We start from the raw sequence: 19,432 nt of genomic DNA, 5'->3' as shown, positions 1-19,432 counted from the left end.
TACTGAATTACCACTGTCCACTAACAGCTATTGGGGCTCCTTGAGGAAAGGGCTGGTTTCAGGGCTAGGAGCGGGAAAGCGCAAGAAAAACCAAGAACACCTTATTACGCTAGAAAGTAAGCGGTTCCTAAAGAATGACAGAAACATGTCAAAAGGACGCAGGAGACAAGTAGATCAAAGCGCCACTTCTGGGGAATTCTCACTCCACGTGCGAAGCCTGAATCCTATCAGAAAAACCCGCATTGAAGGATAGTCTTCAAAATTACTAACTTGTGCTTTTTTTTCTTTTATTTATTTTGAGAGACACTGAGACAGCGCAAGTGGGGGAGAGGCGCAGAGAGACAGAGAGAATCCCAAGCAGGCTCCATACTCGACACAGGGCTCGAACCCACAAAACTGTGAGATTATGACCTGAGCGGAAACTGAGGGTCAGACACTTAACCGACTCAGCCACCCGGGCGCCCCAGTTACCTTGTGCTTCTTAAAGGGGTCCATCACGCACCCTTCCAGATTAGAGAAGACTAAACAGACATAGCAGCTGAATGGCAAAATCTAAGTAAGTTTTGTTGTAGGTTCTGTGATGTGTCCATGTTAATTTCCCAGTGATAAGTGCACTGTGGCCTTGTAACGTCCTTGTTTGGCAGGAAGACGCATGTATTTAGAGGCAAAGGAGCATCATCTCTGAAACTCCCTGCCAAATGGTTCAGAAAAAGAAATGTGCACGTGCACAGAAAGAATACAGCAAATGAGGTAAATGTTAATATTTAGGGACTCCAGGGGCGCCTGGGTGGCTCAGTCGGTTGAGTGTCCTACTTCAGCTCAGGTCATGATCTCGCGGTTCATGGGTTGAAGCCACGCACCTGGCTCTGTGCTGACAGCTTGGAGCCTGGAGCCTGCTTCAAATTCTGTCTCCTCTCTCTCTGCCCCTCCTCTGCTGGTGCTCTGTCTCTCTCTCTTAAAAAATAAATAAATGCTAAAAAAAAAAAATATTTAGGGAATCCAGGAGATAGGTAAATGGGAATGTTTTTGCAATGGTTCTGTATATCTAAGTTTGCCAATATATAAATGATAAAAGAGGGGCTCCTGGGTGGCTCAGTCAGTTGGGCATCCGACTTTGGCTGAGGTCATGATCTCACAGTTTGTGAGTTCGAGCCCCATGTCAGGCTCTGTGCTGACAACTCAGAGCCTGGAACCTGCTTCAGATTCTTTATCTCCCTCTCTCTCTACCCCTCCCCTGCTAATGTTCGTTCTCTCTCTCCTCTCTCTCTCTCTCAAAACTGAATAAACATTAAAAAAATTTAATGGTAAAAAGAAAATACCATTTCATTACCTAAGAGAGAAAACATATTCATCTTACATCAAGTATCCCAAGTATAGCTTTAGTTACTTGTAGTTGGAGGTGTGTGCTCAAATATGCCAAGACCAGGCCCACAAACAGCCCTCCCACACCATTCCTCCCTCCCTTCTGCTTGCGCCCATAGAGCTCTCTGGTTTCTTTAGGGTTAGGGTTACAGTCTTATCAGAAGATTCCTTATATTCGCTGGGTCATGGCCCCTTTGAGATCCTGGTCAAAACTGTAGATCATCTCTCTGAAAAGAATGTACATATACAGAGGCTTGAATGTAATTTGGGAGAGGGGCAGTTAGGGTTCTCCTGAAGCCCAGGGCAATGGGAATGGTCCTGAGTTGCAGTGAGGGCCCTTCTGTGGGTCTAGCTTGTGAAAGAGATTGCCAGGAGCTGGACATGTGACTTGCATGATCAGCCAGTTTCCCGCTGATTCCACTGGGTTATGAGATAATCCCTCAACCAGGAGGGCTCCAGAAGACACAGTTTCTACTTACCGAACATTCTCTGCACGCCAGGCTCAGTGCTGGATGCTTCCTAGAGCCTGAACAACCTCAAGTTATGTGTTTTCATCTTTCATAGACATGGAGCTGAGGGGACTCCATACACTCAGCCCTCTGACACTCACCACAAACTCCCCAAACCGAATCACCTTTGGCCCCACTGGATGGGGAAGGCTGCAGTTGGTCTGCATGTCAATGAATCCTGTCTTGTCCCCAATTCACCACACACACCAGAGTCTAGAGAACACAGATTTAATGAGACAGCGGCTATGGTGTCAGTACAACCAGGTGTCCCTTGCTGCTTTTCTGTGAAGCGCTGGCCGTGCAAACTGGCTCTTTGGTGGGTTCTGGCTACAGTGCTCGGATTCCAAGACCCACACGTGATCTTGTTTAAAGACTCGGTCATCCAGAAGGGGAAGATGGCGATATGGGGGGAGGAGGGAATGGGGGTTGTTAAAAAGAAAAGGGGGCCAACTCCTCGTCCAGCAGATGGCAACTTATTAACGCTTTCTATGGACGTGGCGATTGTAACTACAATGATGTGACGTCCATTACGCGGTAAAGCCGGGAATGGCCAGTATCCTTCTGACAGAAATGGAAAGCAGTGGTGGAAAATGTGTGGATCTGGGGGTGCAGGAAAAGGGCATCTGGACCTTAAGCCCCTCTTCAGCCCTCGAGAGGAAGGGGAAGCAGGGCAGGGACCTGTTGACCCAACCTCACCAATGTTTGCTTCTCACTGTTACCCCAAGGCGGATCAGAACACTCAGCGAGAGGATTGCCTAAAGCCACCAACGGAGGCTTTTCTGATGGCGCAGAAGAGCCAGGAGGAGGGGACACGGTCTTTAGCCACCCCTCTGATCCTCCAGCAGGCTAAGCCGACTTTTCTGCTGGCTGAAGCATCTCCTCTTGGGTTTCCTAGCCAAAGGTGATGGATACCCAAGTGGCTATGTTCCCTGCCCACCCCACCCCCACCACATATGTGTGTCAACCATGTGCATCAACAGCTGACCACAATCTGGGCAAGAGGGCACAAAAGGCTGGAGAGCCACATCCTGAAATGTCCCCTTCCCACAGGACTCCCCCCTCAATGGCAAGGTCTCTAAAGCACAAAACGTCCCTGCAAACACTGAGGTTGACTGTGGCTCCACCAGTGAAGAACCTGTGGGTTCTCACCCTCTGCCTGAGGGTCCCATTTGTCAGCTGGTGTACCGGACCTTCCACATCCTGTGCTCCAGGCTTCCCGCATGGGCTCTAAGATTCCTGCCCAAAGCTCCCTTGAGCAAATACTCCCAGCACCTCCAGGCCCCAAGCCAAAGACCACTGGCTGGTGGTCTCTGGGCTGTCCAGAGCCCTCCGCAGGCACTCTGGCAGCAGCATGGAGCTCCTCAGGCAGAGAGTTCCCAGAAGAGCCACACAGGCCTGCTGCTGCCAACCCCGTTGCCTAACCTAGAATTCCCCCAGGGGCATAGTCCCTGCTCCAAACTGGGAAGCAGGACAGCCTCTCCCAACTGGACCCCCAGCCACCCAGCCTGGAGCACCAGGGTAGGCTGGGCTGAGCAGCGGCAGGGGGAGTAGGAGGAAGACACCACGGCCCCCTTCCCTCCACGTTGTGCAGAACAGGTAACCCCTGGGCTGGTCCTGTCAGAGGAGAACCTAGAGACAGAACCTCAAGAGGCAGGGGCAGAGCCCTCAGGAGACAGTCGTGGACGACCCCAGCCAGAGACAACTAGAAGCCTCCAAACAGACAAGGGGCTGGGGGATGGGAGCCTCCAGGTAGATCCAAATCATCCACTGCAGATTTTCCTCAGGCCAAGTCTGGGTGTATGTAGCCAGCATGCCCAGGGTTTGTTGGCTACTCCCACAAAGTCCTCTCTGGGTTTTCAGGGTGGCCAAAGCCCAGCAGCCTCGGCCCCAAGGCTCTTTGCCACCGGGGAGGTGAGACGCCCTTTGCCCACTCCCCTGCTTACGGAGCCCTGAAGCCTTCACAGCAGCACACCCAGCAAAGAGCCAGGCTGCACCACATCCCAGCAGATGCCTGGGAGACAGATGACGGGCCTCATGGTGCTGCTTACACCCCTCCGGCCCAGCACAAGGGAGACGTCCAGGGGCTGCACCCTTGGGGTCTCCAGAACACAAAAACACCTTGACTTTGGCAATGACCAGCAGGTTGGATGCCAGAAAGGCTTGGGTGGGGGTGGGGGGGTTGCCTGCTGCTCTAGGCATCCACATCTGGACCAGGCTCCTGGAAGAGTGACCGCTTCCGCAAGGTGAGCCGGGCACACTTGGGGCACGTGGTAGAGTTGTCATAGTAGCAGTCCCTGGGGGCGGGGGGGGGGGGGGGACAGGGGGTCAGCCCTAGGAAAGGTCCGGGCTCCCTGCATGTGAAATTCTACCGCTGAGCCTTCACAGGCTTCCTAAGTCAGGCTCTAACATCCCCCTTCTCCCAAAGGGCAGAAGCCAGGCGGGCACCCGGATGTGTCTACCGGGCCTGCGATCCGGCTCTCAGCGCAGGCCTTCCCACAGGGTCCACACCTGACCGCTGGCTACCATCCGCTGGGCGCTCTCACCGCTTGGCTTCCCCACCTGTGCTTACCACCACTGTGCCGAGCCTCCGCCCAGGGCACTGGGGGGGCACAGGGTCCTGGGGACTATTAAGATTTGGTGGTGACACAGCAATGCTTGACATCTGTCACATGGCGCACACACTGCTAGCTCAAGGGAATCCACGCCTGTAGCATGTGTTTTTGCTACGGTGACGGCAACCCCAGTTCCACGGTGTCACTGGATGCTAGGACAAACAGCAAGTGCCAGGCAAAAACCCGTGGCACAGGAATGGGGGACAGAAACGGGGGGGGGCCATCTGAGTCCAGCGTGAGAAGTCACGCAGGGCCCAGCAGGCATCACCTAGTATTAGTGACTGCGCTTATTAGAGAATTAAATTATTTTTCTTCCAACATATGTGTGTTCTTTTTCCAAACAACCCACTAAGTCTTTTTGTCACAAATGCTTAAGTTGTTTGGATCTAAGTGCTTAATAAAAATGTTGGTATTTCTTTCGGCCTAGGGATGTTTGAAAAAAAGTCACCAGGACACTGAGGGTGCCAGGAACCAGGAAGTCTAGGAACCTCTGGCCTCTGCTACGTCTCAGGTCTGGTGGAAAACGGGAGCAGGTCAGACACCGTGTGCACACCTGGGGTCTGGGCTGCAGCACCCTCCCCAGCCCCACAGGTGCTTGTTCCCAGGGGAACTTTGCATTTAGTTCACATCAGGGTCTAACCCCGTATCTAGGATCAAAGCCAAGGGCTTTGAAAATCAGGCAGCAAAGACCTGACCCTAAATGCCCCCCACTGTGGCAGGTGGCCCCCTCACCTGGCCTCAGGGTGGGTCGGAGCCACACTAACCTGTGGAAGACAGCAGAGCACTCGGTGCAAACGGACGTGTGGCTGTCGAAGGGGAACAGCACATCACCCTCTCTGCAGAGCTCGCATACGAAGCCCTTGGCCTGACACCGCTGGGGGGCAACAGTGGAGAGTGGGGGGCAGGTCAGCGCATGCTCCGAAGGGCACACTGGGCCAGGCTGTTTTCCCATCCTCCCTGCCCTTGAGACTGGGAGCAGAGGGCGATGCCCCCTGGTCCGGGCTAGGGGGCCCACCTCACAGTCCAGCTTGATGTGCTTGGCAAAGAGTGTGTGGGTCTCCGTGAGCGAGCAGCTGAGGCGGCCCGTGTGCGCATCCAGCAGGTCCTGGACAGAGTACATCTCATCGTTCTCCACAAAATGCTGCCGGTCCTGGAGCTGTGGGTCCCAGCAACCGTGACCCCAATACCAGGTGAGGGCCCCTTCCACCGCCCACCCCGACACTCCCAACATCTGGGCCCTAGGGGTGCTCACGGAAGCAACAGGCTGCAGAGGGTGTCTGGGCCCCAGGGAGCACCCCCTGCACCATCCACACCGGTCACCTTGCTGCTTCCAACACAGCGGGCACACCCCACCTCTGCCCAGCATGCCATACCTCCTCCCGGCCTGGCCCTGTTTACCACCAACATTCTGCACCTCCTTTCCCTGCCGTATCTTGTCCACAGACCTCAACCCCCGCCCCGACATTCTGCTTATTTTTCTTCCCCACCCGAAGGGTGCTCCCTGAGGTGAGAGCAAGGATCCCTACCTGTTTTGTTCCCTGCTCCCTAGGATCTAGAACAGTGAATACCCCCGAATATTTGTTGAACAAGTAAGTGAGCCTGGAAAAGTGTGTTCGTGGTCAGTCTTGCCTGGGCAGGCCTGTGCCTGGTCCACGCCTGTGCCTGGTCCACTGCGTGGAGATTCAGGTCAATACCTGCTTCTCCCAGTGTTTCTCGCACGGACGTAATCAGAGAACGCTTTTGTGGGCAGAATGCCTGTTTGCTTACTGAAGACCTCACGTTCCTTGGGAGTCTGGGAGACCCTGTGCCAAATGCACAGCACACATAAGCTATCGACTCGTCTGAAAAAGTCTTGGGCACAGCGTGTCCTCATTGCCCTGGCTCTCTGTTTCCCGTGTGCCCTCCTCCTCCCCGACCCCGGACCCCCAGCTCCCGCTCCAGTGGCCTGACCTGCAGGAGCAGACGTGCCTCCATGGCCTCCTTGCAAGTGATGAAGTATGGCTTCATGAGGAGGATGTCCTGGCGCAGCTTCTAAGGACGAGAGGGGCAGGTGGGCATTCTCGGCCAGGGGGGAACTGCACCCTGGCACATCTGGGTGGCTGAGGGGGCTGGCACTCCAGGTCAAGAGGGGACAGGATGCATCCCCTAGGTCACATCCCCCGGGATGGTCCCAGATCTGAGAGCTGCAGCCAAGCTCAAGTTCAAATCACAGCGTCCAGGCCAACTGCACTCTGAGATGCATTTATCCTCAGACACATTGTACAAAAAAGAGAAAGAATACAATACATCTCAATAATGTAGTACGTTAATTATGTTGCAATAATCTTTTGGATACATTGGATCAAATAAAATATATTGTTAAAATTAATTTCACCTGCGTTTTACTTTTGAGGCGGCTACTAGAAAATTTCAAATTGCCTCTGGGCCTACTGTCATTGTGACCGGACACTGCTCTAGTGTCTTTAACCCTAAAGATGGCCAAGGGGCCTCACTAGCCCTCAGCAGGTGGCACCTCTCCTCCCAGGATGGGGGGGGGGAGAACAACATCCACCCTGCCCCCTCCAGCCTCACCCTGATCTCCACCAGCTCCTCCACGTAGTTGAAGAGCAGAGGGTTGATCTCGCGGAGCCTGAGGACCGGACGAGACACCATCAGTGCCAGGTAGCGCATGCTGCAGCGGGACACCTGGGGGACATGATGGAGTGGCACCTCCAGCATTACACATACTACCCCCCACGCCCCCCCCCCCCAGGACCAACATCCGCTCCCCCCACCCCCCCAGGCCTGAGCACTGGCTCTCCGTCCTTGGGGCTACAGTTCTTCCCCACTCAGCCTGTATACGAGCCCCACCCCCCCCCTTCCTGCCCCTGCCTTGCGCGGCTCAAAGTCCCAGTTGTGCACAACTCGTGCAGGGATGATAGCCAGGTCATTCCAGTGGCAATGGCTGCAGTAGTACTGGCCGGTATAGTCACACTGCCGGGCCTCGCTGGGCACGCCCCCTGTGGAAGGAAGGGGCCACATACAGGGAAACAGCCACCCTCCAGACCTGACGCAACCTCTTCTGAGCCCCAAGACCTGAAGCAAATCAGGCACCCGGCTACCCTCAGCTTTGTCATCAGTAAAACGGGACAATAACCCCCACCACGGGACTGCTGAGAGGACCCCATAAATTAACATCAGTAACTCTCTGGAAGAAGGCCTAACACATGACGCACGAGCGAGCGACTATCGTGCCGTTTTTCCCGTCCAGGCGGGCTTCCTGTGACGCTGGGGCCGCCGGGGAGGCTGGAGCAGGGCAGCCTTGTGAGTACTCCCACGTGACCTAGGCGGGAGCCCGGTCTGCTGAGCGGGAAGAGAAAAGGCACCAGTAGCAGCCCCTTCTCACTCCTCAAGGAGAGAGAGCAGGACACCATCCACAGGAGCCAAGCCGTCCTTAGCGTCTGACTGATCCAAGTTTCTCACACCTGTTGGCCGGGGTACCCTGCCCGGAGCAGCCTCCCTCACCCTGCGCCCTGCTCTCTCCGGGGGCACTCACGCAGAGAGATGGGCGCCCGGCACTCCGCGCAGCGGTAATCCTGGCTGTCCAGCCCTGTCTCGGGGCAGATGTTCAGCTCGTATTCCGCTTGGTGGCTGACTTTGGAGCGCACGCAGGGCTTGGAGATGAGGTTCAAGCACTTGCTATGACAGCGGTAATAACAGCCTGGGGTGGGGAGGACCAGCAACGTGCCTCTCAGACGGGGGAGGGAGGGGATCCTGCAGCCTGGACCGGCCTTCAGCTCTGCTCCGATTCCCACATCGACCTGAGAGCTTCTCCAGGCCCCACCGCAGGCCCCAGAACTTGAAAGACCTAGTCAGGCCCCCTCCCAAGCCTTGCCCTGTGGGTGCGTGCGGGCCTTCGTCCTCAACTCCAGACCACCGGCCGTTCCCACCTGGATGCCTGAAGGGCATCAGACTCGCTCAGTCTAAATGCAATTCTCATTCTTCCTTGACAAACCCACCTCCCACACATGGCTTTCCCGCCTCACGCTTCAGTGACTCCAACCTTCCACCTACTGAGACTAAAATTTGTAAATCGTCTCAACTCCACTCTCACGCCCATTTCCAGCCCTTCAGGCAGTGCTGCACCTGGGTTCTTCTCCTCCAAAACAGCCCCACCCCGATCAGAGTGCCATCATCCTCCCTGTCCATCTCTGCACTTCCTCCTTCCGCTGGTGCTCAGCTCAGCAGCCAGAGTGATCTCGTTAAAACCTAAGCATGTCCAGCACCGACCTACGGCCCCCGGTGCGCTTAGAGAAAGTACCTGGTCGCCTCTGAGCCCACCTCTACCAACCTCCTCTCAGATGCAATGGCCCAGCCACACTTTTCTCTGCTCCACACGGAAGACACTGGACACACACCAGCCAGTGTATCTAGCCAAGTCCCCCCCACCAGGGGCATTCTTCCCCACATATACTCCTGACTTGCTCCCTGACTTCCCAGTGTTGCTTGAATGTCACGTGATGCCTTTTTATTCCACCCTAAAGTCACACCCATCACAATCCCTGACCTACGCTATTCTCTTTCCTTACGTTTCTTCAACTGTCTAACGCACCATATGCTCGTTCAGAACAGCACCATCCATAGAGATGTTCAGCCATAATGGAAACGTTTTCTTTGCACTGACCAATATGGCAGCCCCCAGCCTCATGTGGCCATTAAGCACTTGTAACGTAGACAGCACTAGTAAGGAACTAAATCGTTACTTGTTTGAATCAGTCTGAGTTCACGTGTGGCTCGTGGCTACTATACTAGAAAGCCGAACGTGGATGTGAGCCTGATAAAGGCAGGAGTTTGAGTCTCTTGTCCCTTGTTTTATGCCCAGTATTCCTCAGGGCTCAGCAAATACTGAGCACACTGCAGACAACTCACCGGAACACAGCCCAGATGTGGCAGCAGGGCTGAAGGTCTCTGCCCTGCCCTGGGGACCAGGACTACCCACCCAGAAGGAGCAGGTCTGGGGCTCAGCCCACCTGTACAGGTGTACCAGGTCTGAATGAGCCCCCAGATAATGGTGTTGCACTTGTCACAGGTTTGCTTGACACTCTTGCTCTTCTCCTTGTAGAAACGGTGCTCGAGGAGGACTCGGATGTTGGGCTCGTCCTCGTTGGGGTCCTAGAGAGACCAGACAGGTGAGCCTGCTGTAACTCCTTTCCCTTCCCATGAGCCCCTGGGGCTAGTTCTTCCAGGTACCGTTTACAGCACATATTGTGAGCTCTCCCAACATCACACCCCCTTTTCCCTTTAGCGAACGAAATCGCCAGTGATGAGTCAGGCCTGAACCACCCAGAGTACAGACTGATTTTCCCAACATCTCCTGCACCTAGGTGCTGTCCTGGGACCATGTTAGGGCCAAGGGTGTGTGAGCAGGAGTGACATGGCCTTCTCCCCCCTCCCACGTTTTTTCTGCTAAGTACAGACCCAAAGTGCCATGAGGCCATCTTGGATTCTCACAAGGACTGGAGGGCCTGGGATCCCCAACACCATTAGCTGCCGTATGGGCTCTAGGCCACCTATAGGGTTTCTACATAAGTAAAAGTATACATCTGACTCCTTTAAACCACTGGATTTGGGGCATCTTTGTTACCATACCCTTACCTATATCCTAGTGAATATTCTAGTTTCTAAGTTCCCAGGGATTCATGAGCCAGTCTGGGACCCAATGGCAGCCAAGCTAAAGAGTGCACACACTCAAGGACTTCAAGGACAGCTATGGGTTTTGGCCTCCAGAATCCATTACCCTTACCACTGTCCCCTTTGCAAAATCCTCAGGAACCACCCCCCACACACACCCACCAACTCTAGGTAATGAGTTTCGAGGCAGGCCTTACCTCACTTACTTGCTCCAGTAGGTGGCATGTGACCAGGACTGGCCAATCAAGATCAGACTAATAATAGAGAACTAGCCTCCACAAGGGGCAAAGGCCCACCCTTTCAGCCCCTCAGCGTCTGGAAGGGGAGATTCCTACATTCCCCACTCAGCCTCCATGGTAGGTAGGTCAGCACACACCTTCAGCTCCTGGAGTTTTAGCCGGAGGTGGATGAGCCGAACTACGGCATCCTTCTGCTTCTCTGAGTGCTCGGGCAGCTCCAGAATCACCTGCTTGCACTCCTCGATGGCCTGCCGCAGCTGCTGAATGTCAGAGGCCAGGAAGAGACCCTGCCCAGTGAGGGGGGGGGGGGGGGGCAGGCATCAGGTTGCATCAAATGCCCACCGTGCACGCTCTCCATGTGAAGGTGAAGCCCAGAGCAGACCTCCCTGCTCCTCACTCGCCTAGATGGAGAAACTGGAGCCTGGCAAGAGGGGCCCAAGGGCTTGCTCAAGGCCCAGGAAAGTGAACAGCACAGGTCAGAACCACCCCATGCAACCAGACCCTCAGCTGGACCTGTCTACTCACAGGCCCCTGAAAACCTGATTCAGGATGTTTTTCAAAACACAACTTCCTTCTTTCAGAAATTGAACTGCAGGGCGCCCGGGTGGCGCAGTCGGTTAAGCGTCCGACTCCAGCCAGGTCACGATCTCGCGGTCCGTGAGTTCGAGCCCCGCGTCGGGCTCTGTGCTGACGGCTCGGAACCTGGAGCCTGCTTCCGATTCTGTGTCTCCCTCTCTCTCTGCCCCTCCCCTGCTTGCTTATTCTCTTCCCCCCCCCCCCCCAAATAAATAAGTAAACGCTATAAAAAAAGAATTTTAAAAATAAAAAAGAATCAAATAGAGAAATCGAATCACTTTTCTCACTATGCTATTTTCCTTACTTCTACAGAGTTTCCTCTTGGATGAAAGCTGGGGAAGGGACAATTGGCCTGTCATGAAGGAGAGGAAGTGGCCTCTAGCTTAATCACCAAGCCCAGAGACACACCCCTGGCCCCAGCACCTCACAGGGACCCGGGGCAAAGGCCCAGCAAAGCCCCTAGTCTCAGGACACTGCTGCCACCGCGGAAGGAGACCAGGCCGCAGACTGGGCTGGGGAGCTGAGGCAGATCCCACACCAGGAAAGACAGCTGCCCTCAGGAGCCGCCCTTCGCCAGGAGACCAGGCAAAGAGAAGGTGACACCCCTACTCTTGGATCTCAGTGGGCGGCCCCTAGGAGTGGCTCAACATGTTTTTCATGAAATACATATCCGTACCAGTAAAACTTAAAGACCATATTCGAAATAAAACGTCAGTGAGAACTGGGGGCTTCTGGGTGAATCTTTTTTGACTTAAGTTACATTTGAAAATTTTTTTTCCTTAACGTTTGTTTGTTTGTTTGTTTATTTATTTATTTTAGACAGAGACAGAGCATGAGCAGGGAAGGGGCAGAGAGAGAGGGAGACACAGAATCGGAAGCAGGCTCCAGGCTCTGAGCCATCAGCACAGAGCCCGATGCGGGGCTCGAACTCACAGACCGTGAGATCATGACCTGAGCCGAAGTCGGACGCTCAAAGGGACACTCAACCAATGAGCCACCCAGGCGCCCCTGACTTAAGTTACATTTGAGTGTTACTATGTTTCTCTCAAATAAGAGCTGAAGATACTGGGGCGCCTGGGTGGCTCAGTCAGTTGAGCGGTTGAGCAACCAACCAGCTCTTGATTTCAGCTCAGGTCATGATCTCACAATTCATGGGACCGAGCCTGCATCAGGGTCTGTACTGACAGCGTGGAGCCTGCTTGGGATTCTCTCTCTCTGCGCTTCCCTGGCTCCGGCATGCACTCACTCTCTCTCTCTCAAAATACATAAACATTTTTTTTTTTTTTAAGTTAAGGATACACAGGGGGCCTGGGTGGCTCAGTCGATTAAGCATCCGACTTCGGCTCAGGTCGTGATCTCACAGCTGGTAAGTTTGAACCCCGCGTCGGGCTCTGTGCTGACAGCTCGGACGGAGCCTGGAGCCTGCTTTACATTCTGTGTCTCCCCCTCTCTCTCTCTGTCCCTACCCCCTCCCCTTGCACTCTGTCTCTCTCAAAATAAATAAACATTAAAAAACAATTTTTTTAAGTTGAGGATACCTTGCATAAAAATAAAAGATTTTCAAACTTTATTTTTTTTATTTACTTATTTTGAGAGAGAGAGAGAGTATGAAAGTGGGAGAGGGCAGAGAGAGAGGGAAAGAATCCCAAGCAGGCTCCACACTGTCAGCACAGAGCCCGATGCAGGGCTCAAACTCCTGAACCATGAGATCATGACCCAAGCAAAAATCAAGAGTCGGACACTTACATCAGCTGAGCCACACAGACACTCTGATTTTCAAACTTTTTAAAAAGAAATCATTAGAGCCCTTTAATTAAAACAAAACAAAACAAAAAGTTTCCACGGAACAAAATATCGAACAGAGGAGAATGGCCCTGCAGAGCTGAGTGGAGATGGGCAGGAGGACCCCTCCTCTCCCTCACCCTGCTGCACAGCTGCAGGATTCCCTAGGACCCCACATGGAACCACATCTGCCTCACAGGAACCTGGAGCATGGGGAGGGGGAAGGCCCAACACAGGAAGAGCAGCTCCAGGCCCCAAACCCCAGGTCAGCCCATCTCTGGTTCCCAAGCAGGTTTTCAGGGTGAGACTCGGCTGTCATGTGGTCTCAGATCCAAGGCCCAGGAGCCCCAGCTCAGGTGGACTGGGCGGGGAGACAAGAAAATGGCCAGCTCCCCCTGTCTCAGGGGCTCGCCCAGGCCCAAACCTTACCACAGGGCGGGAGAAGTGGTCCTCCGAAAGGCCGAGATCCATCACTCGCTCAGTGCAGTGGAATTCTGGCTCTCCAGGGGGCAACTCAGGCAGGGCCTCTGGAGTGGGTGCAGGGGTGGAGCACAGCAGAGAGAGAAGGAAAAATCAACCTGTGTTTCCACCAGGAGTAGGCTGGGGTGGGAAAGACCCTTGAGATGACAGAAGCCCACAGGAGGTGCTGAGGGAAACCAGGCCCTGCCCTGCAGCTGCCTTGTTTGCATTTGCCAAGGCACCCATATCCTTTACAAATAAGAGAGAGCCTTTCCAGAAAATGAGGTGGGGAGACCCTGGGTGGCTCAGTCGGTTGAGGTTGAGCGTCAGACTGTTGATTTCAGCTCAGGTCATGATCCCACGTCAGGCTCTGCACTAAGTGTGGAGCCTGCCTGGGATTCTCCCTCTCCCTCTGCCCCTCTCCCCTGCATGCACACACTCACTCTCTCTCTCTCTAAAAGAAAAAATAAACAGAAAAATAAAAAGAGGTGGAAAGACACACATAGTGCCAAGAAGAGGTGTACAAAACAGTATCAGAAAAACACCCCAACTTCTAAGGCATACTTTGCGTATGTGTATATGGGTTGAAGGCTGCTAGATGGTTGAACAACAGAATTCCTAATGATAGGAGACCTCTGTGTGCGCACGCGCGAGCCCACACACACCCCGGATACCCCGAGGTGACTCAGTCTGCCGTTCGTAGAGCTCACACCCTCCTGACCTCCCAAGCTGCTGGCTGGGCCTCTGTTCAGCGCGTTCCAACGTCTCCCTGATGAGACCTCAGCTCTGAGCTTACGCTCCAAGTGTTCCTTTAACGAGCATCTGCTATGTGCTGGGCCCTGGGGCACAGCAGTGACAAGACAGTCACAAATCCCTGCCCTCGGGAGTGTGTGTGTGTGTGAATATTTATTCTGGGGAGAGCACAAGTGGGCGAGGGGCAGACAGAGGGGGACACAGGATCCACAATGGGCTCTGCTGACAGCAGCGGGGCTGATACAGGCCTCGAACTCACAGAGATCATGACCTGAGCTGAAGTCGGACACTCAACCGACTGAGCCACAGAGGTGCCCCAGGACTGTGTGTTCTCATGGAGGGGCAGAGATAAGTAAACTAAAGAACAGGTGGGAAGTGGTTTGTGCTGTGGACAAAAGGGAAGTGGCCAGCACGAGCCCAGCTCCATGGGAAAGCCAGCGTGCTCCACAAGAGGAACTAGGAAGGGGGGGGCACAATGTGAGGGGTCGGGTTGCCCACGCAGGCCTCCCCCAGCACCCGCCTTCAGAAGCGAAGTCTGGGGCCTCCTCGCTGGCCCTCTGCTCATGCTGCCTTGGCCCCAGCTGCTTGTTGAAGGGGTTGAGATGGGCCTGCCGGAACCGGGCCAGCTTCTCATCATATTCCATAGCATCCCACCTGCAGAGGAAGAGGGGGGCAGAGACGACCGCCCGGCTCCCACACTTGTTGCTTTGCCGTCCCCTTCCCGAGTTCCTGGGGTCTCAGAGGGGATGCCTGGCCTCCTTCCCCTCCCCAGGAGGGGCCAGGTGGGGCACCCCCACACCACAGGTGCCGTCTGCTGCCCGGCCCCGAGCCAGCTCAGCCCCTTCACCCAGGCCCCACCGGCAGCACCCCCTCAGTAACAGCAACCCACTCAGATCCCACAGGTGACACAAGCAGAGCTAGGACAGGGGGACGACCTACCCGAGGGCGCCCCGCCGGTCGGAACCTAGGCCCCTCGCCTCCCGTCGGCCCCAGACGCCTCGTTCCTCCCCAGTCCAGCTGGAAGAAAGGCCTGGCTGCCCCCGTGAGACACCACCTCCCAGGACCCGGTTCCTTACTTCCGGCCCCAACCAGACGTGCTCCCTTTCTGTCAGAGCGGAGCCACCGGTGAAGACTGCCAGAGGTCACAGTGCTGCACCCTCTGGAGCCCAGAGCCCAGGCCTGCTCGGCCACCCGCAGCGTGGCCTTGGGCAGGACCCACCTTCCCAGGGCCCTCGGAGCTCCAGCTCTCTGCTGGCCACGTAGAGGAGACCCCGGCATCGCTCGTTAATCATCATGTCAGCAAGGCTGGCACCTCACTGGCCTGGATTCCCACCGAGGCTCCATGTGGCCTGAGTCAGGACATGGCCCCACACCCTGGGCTCCCAGGAAGGGGGAGGAAGTTCTTAGTTCACCACCTGGTGCTGCTTCCCCTCCCGAGGGCTCGGCTCGGTCCACAACACACAGGGCTGATGGCCTCCGACAGGGAGAAAGGGGCTTTGGTGAGGTCAGGGGTTTCCTTCCTAGCTGGGGCCACATTCCTTAGCCTCTCCCTGCCTCCAGGGTGACAGCAAGTCAGATGTTTTGTAAAACAGCTTTGTAGAAAGTGACAGGTATTAGTTGCTTTCTTCGTGTCATTTAGTCTGAAATAACTTGCGATCATCAAGGATAATCCTGTGACCCCTATCTGCACCCCCTGCAAGAGAAACAGAACTGAGCCCAGACGGATGGCCTTGGTAAGTCACCCCCCACCCCTGCCCAGTGCTGGTCGCTGTCCTGCATCTGGGTCAGAAACGCCCACACTGTGAGACCTGTCCTGCCTGTTTGGCCTCTGGAGGGAGGATGTGGGTCAGGAGTTCTGGTCCGGCAGAAACCGGCACCCACTGACTGGCTGCCCCTGGGTCAAAACACGGGAAATTACAGGTGCCATGGGCTTAAGCCTCCTCTCTCTTGTTACCTGACAGCTTTGGGTGGCTCACACAGGGTGGTTGGGCCCCCATGCCTGGTGCCTCTCCAAATGGCAGGGGCCACAGTGTCCTATGAAGCAGGACTCTGGGGTGCAGGAAGGGCCATACTCCTTCACCTCTCCTCCCCAAGCGGTGACAAAGATTCTTTACTTGACCAGACTTGAGTCAGGCTCCCAAAATCTATCACAGGCCCACCTGTGCCCTTCCTGTAAAATCCAATTTTAACAAAACCCTGCTGTTTGAGTTTAGCAAGAGTCCCCCACTCTGATGCCTGGTCAGCCTCACATCTGGTATCACCCCCAGGTGACATCTGATCACCCGGCTTGCCCTCAGCAAAGATCCTGTCGGGTGGGTTTAGCCAGAATCCTCCCCTCACCCCTGACGTCTCCCCCGCATTAAGTTTCCACACAATGATTTTAAGCTGCTCCTTGGCTATAAACTCCCACTTGCCCATGCCGTATTCGGCGTCAAACTGGGTTCAAGACCAACGGCTCTTTTCCCCTACTGCAAGAGCCCTCAATAAAATCTGTGTTTACTATTTTTAACAACTATCCAGGTCTGTGTTTTCTTTGACTGTGGGGGAGCTAGATTTTTGGCTTAGCATCCCTACAGCTAGATGTGCTCATGTGACTATGTTAAGGCCGATAGAATTTAAACAGGAAGATCTCATGAGAATTGTTCTTAAAAGGAGGCACTGCCCCTCTTCAGCTCTAACTCTGGTCACCTGGGATGCAGAGGTAATGGGTGGAGCTAGAGTAGCCACCTTGGGTTGTGATGTAGAAACCCTGAGCTGCTTCACCCCCAGGCTTCATTCAAATAAGACAGACATAAACTTCTGTTTGGGAGAGGGATTTCTGTCTCTTACATCCAAAACAGACCCTGTCTGGCCGCCCTGAGCGCCTTGTGGTAATAAAACGAATTGGTGCTATTCGAATCCCAGCTCTGCCAGCTCCCAGCTGACGTGCATGGTCTCCGGCAAATGCCTCAACCTTTCTTTGCTTTTGATTTCTCATGTTTCAAATGGGGATAATAATAGTACCCGCTGTATAGGATTATCACAAAGATTAAATACAGAGGTCTGAGCATCCTGGCCAGCACGCAGCATGCATCCAATAAATATCAGCTACAACTTAGCATCATCATTGTTCCTAATGTTAAGAATCATACGGCCCTGATTTACATTCTGGGCCTCCCAGTGATGAGGTATACATCTCATTTTCTTGCCCACAAATAAGGGAGAATACCTACCTACTGGGGTGGGTAGAAGGACCAAGTGTGTAGTTAAATAAGGCAGGAGAGCCCACAGCCCAGAGGTGCTCCTAACCGAACTGTCACTGTCATCACATGATGCCCAGCACAACCCCCAGGAAATCTCCCAGCATTTTAAAATATGGCCAGAGCAGCTCAAAGGCGGGAACACCTCTGGGCTGGAAGCTCCCTTGGAAAAGCATCTTTCATTTGCCTGCTTAGGGGTAGTGCTGGCTCCAGGCTTGGCACAGAGGCCACGGATGGATGGATGGATGGATGGATGGATGGATGGATGGATGGAGGGTCCCCTGACCCCTCAGCCTCAGTCTCTCTCCTGCCAGGTTGGAGAATCATGCCTCACTCAGGGCTGCCGAGCACAGTCAGGTGATGTCCCAACATACTGGGCCACCGCAGCCACACAGCAGCTGATTCGGACCCACACACCGCAGCCCGTGGGGTTCACCCCTCAGAGAGCCCTGCCCCCACATTCAGGCTTGGCCTCCCACGGAACAGGCAGGAGGGAGGAGACTGAGCGAAAGGAAGGAAAGCGAAAGGAAGCCACTAAGCCCACTATCCACCTCTGCCCTCCTCCCAGACGACCCTTCTCTGGCAGAAGTGAGGGGAGGACAACGCGAGTTCGCAATCGAGGGGACTTCAGGATAAAGCTCGGGGTTCGTGACTCCGCCAGCCTCGGTGTCCTGCCTGGGGCACAGCCACCAAAAAGGGTCTAGCGTCACCCCCGCCACAGCTGGAGGGGGGTTGTCTGCCACTGACGCCGGCGGAGTGGCCGCTGGCCGCCTCGGGAGCAGGCACCTTCCCCAACTTGGCTCACAACAACAGGCCACACTTTGGGGACCCCCGCGAACCCGCGGCGGGCGCGCATCCATTTCATAGGCGAGGAAACTGAGGCTCGGCGCGGCCCAGCATTCGCGGACAGTGGCACAGTCCTGGGAGGTGGCGCGGGCCCCACGTCGAGGCCGGAAGCGGTGACACCGTCACCTGGGGGGCGGGGAGGGGGCGGCATTCCCCCTCTCGGGTGACAAACGCGTCCGAGCCGCGGAGCACCGCAGCGCGGGTCGCCGACGCCCTCTGCGCCCGAGGGAGGCCCGGAGGGTGCGCGCCCCGACCCGTCGGGTCTGGATCCCGCCCCGGGTGGGGGCGGGGGTCCGGGGCCCGTGGCTCGTCCCCCGCGCCCTCGGGCAGGGGGCGCCGCGGCCGGCCGAGAGAGCCCCCGCGGGCCGAGCGCCCCTGCTCCCCGCACCCCCGGCACCCCCGCCCCTCAGCCGGCCCGCCCCGACTCCCCCCTCCGCCGCTCACCTGACCGCCGCCGCCCTCGCCACATTGGAACCCGCCCGCCGCCCTCGCCACAGTGCAGCCGCCGCCGCCCGCTGCTGCCGCCTGCGGCCCGGAGGCTCATGACAGGCGGCCGAGCCCGCAGCCTCCACGTCCGCCTCCGGGAAATGGGTGAGGCCTCGCCCGCCCTGTTCCAGACGGCGCGGCGCGGTGCTGCATTTTCTGTGTTCCCTGTAATCACAGAAGTCATGTTTATTCATTTTGAGAGAGAGACAGAGACAGACAGAGAGACAGAGAGACAGAGAGACAGAGACAGAGCAGGAGCCGGGCAGGGGCAGAGAGAGAGGGAGACACAGAATCGGAATCAGGCTCCAGGTTCTGAGCTGTCAGCACAGAGCCCCACGCAGGGCTGGAATCCACAAACTGTGAGATGGTGACCTGAGCCCAAGTCAGATGCTTAACCGACTGGGCCACCAGGGCTCCCCAGAAAAGTCATGGTTTAAATCGAAACCACAACACTTAAGGAAAAAATGGTGGTATTTAATTTCTTTAAAAACAACAACAACAACAACAACAAAGCCCAGTGGTTGAGGGGAAAAGGGAAGTGGGAATCACTGTGCGAACAGCCGCTGCTGGAGGGCACCTGCACGACCCTGGGCGGTGTTCACCGCTGCTGAGGGAGGGGGAAGGGAAGCGCTGCGTTCTGTTCCGTCTTACAGAAGAGGAAACTGAGGCACAGTGAGGCCAGGGGAAGAATCGGTGGAGGATGGGTTAAGGGACGTCGGTGAAGCCTGGATCTGAAGTAGCTGGTATTATTACTGCTTTCTAGGTTTGCCGTGCCCTTGCTTCATTTCTCTCTATAATCCTCACCACTGTCTGGTGTCCTCGGTCTCATATACTTAGTAGTAGTATTTAATGTGTGGTTGTTTGTTTGTTTGTTTGAGAGAGAGGGAGAGAATGAGCAG

General features: G+C 55.4%; 1 protein-coding gene across 4 annotated transcripts; it reads right to left on the bottom strand.

The window, feature by feature from the left end:
• Window positions 1–2,083: 2,083 nt before the first annotated feature.
• On the bottom strand, window positions 2,084–18,560 carry DEF8 (differentially expressed in FDCP 8 homolog). Of its 4 annotated transcripts, none has more exons than XM_043599961.1 (12): window positions 18,492–18,560; window positions 14,483–14,616; window positions 13,180–13,277; window positions 10,530–10,679; window positions 9,493–9,634; window positions 8,019–8,183; window positions 7,355–7,482; window positions 7,055–7,168; window positions 6,434–6,514; window positions 5,499–5,639; window positions 5,248–5,357; window positions 2,084–4,165 (listed from the first exon to the last, which is right to left on the bottom strand). In XM_043599961.1, exons 2-12 carry the CDS (start codon window positions 14,604–14,606, stop codon window positions 4,063–4,065), a joined length of 1,356 nt encoding a protein of 451 aa, XP_043455896.1. In that variant the 5' UTR covers window positions 14,607–14,616; window positions 18,492–18,560; the 3' UTR covers window positions 2,084–4,062. The 4 variants fall into 4 exon arrangements, with proteins under 4 accessions (XP_043455896.1, XP_043455894.1, XP_043455893.1 ...); XM_043599959.1 differs by lacking the exon at window positions 18,492–18,560 and adding an exon at window positions 15,182–15,361 and having other exon boundaries at window positions 5,499–5,588; XM_043599958.1 differs by lacking the exon at window positions 18,492–18,560 and adding an exon at window positions 15,182–15,353.
• Between the last annotated feature and the right edge of the window lie 872 nt (window positions 18,561–19,432).

Source organism: Prionailurus bengalensis, chromosome E2 (assembly GCF_016509475.1).
Source record: "Prionailurus bengalensis isolate Pbe53 chromosome E2, Fcat_Pben_1.1_paternal_pri, whole genome shotgun sequence".
In the NCBI taxonomy this organism is placed as follows: domain Eukaryota; kingdom Metazoa; phylum Chordata; class Mammalia; order Carnivora; family Felidae; genus Prionailurus; species Prionailurus bengalensis.
This window is presented reverse-complemented; position numbering and strand designations above follow the sequence as displayed.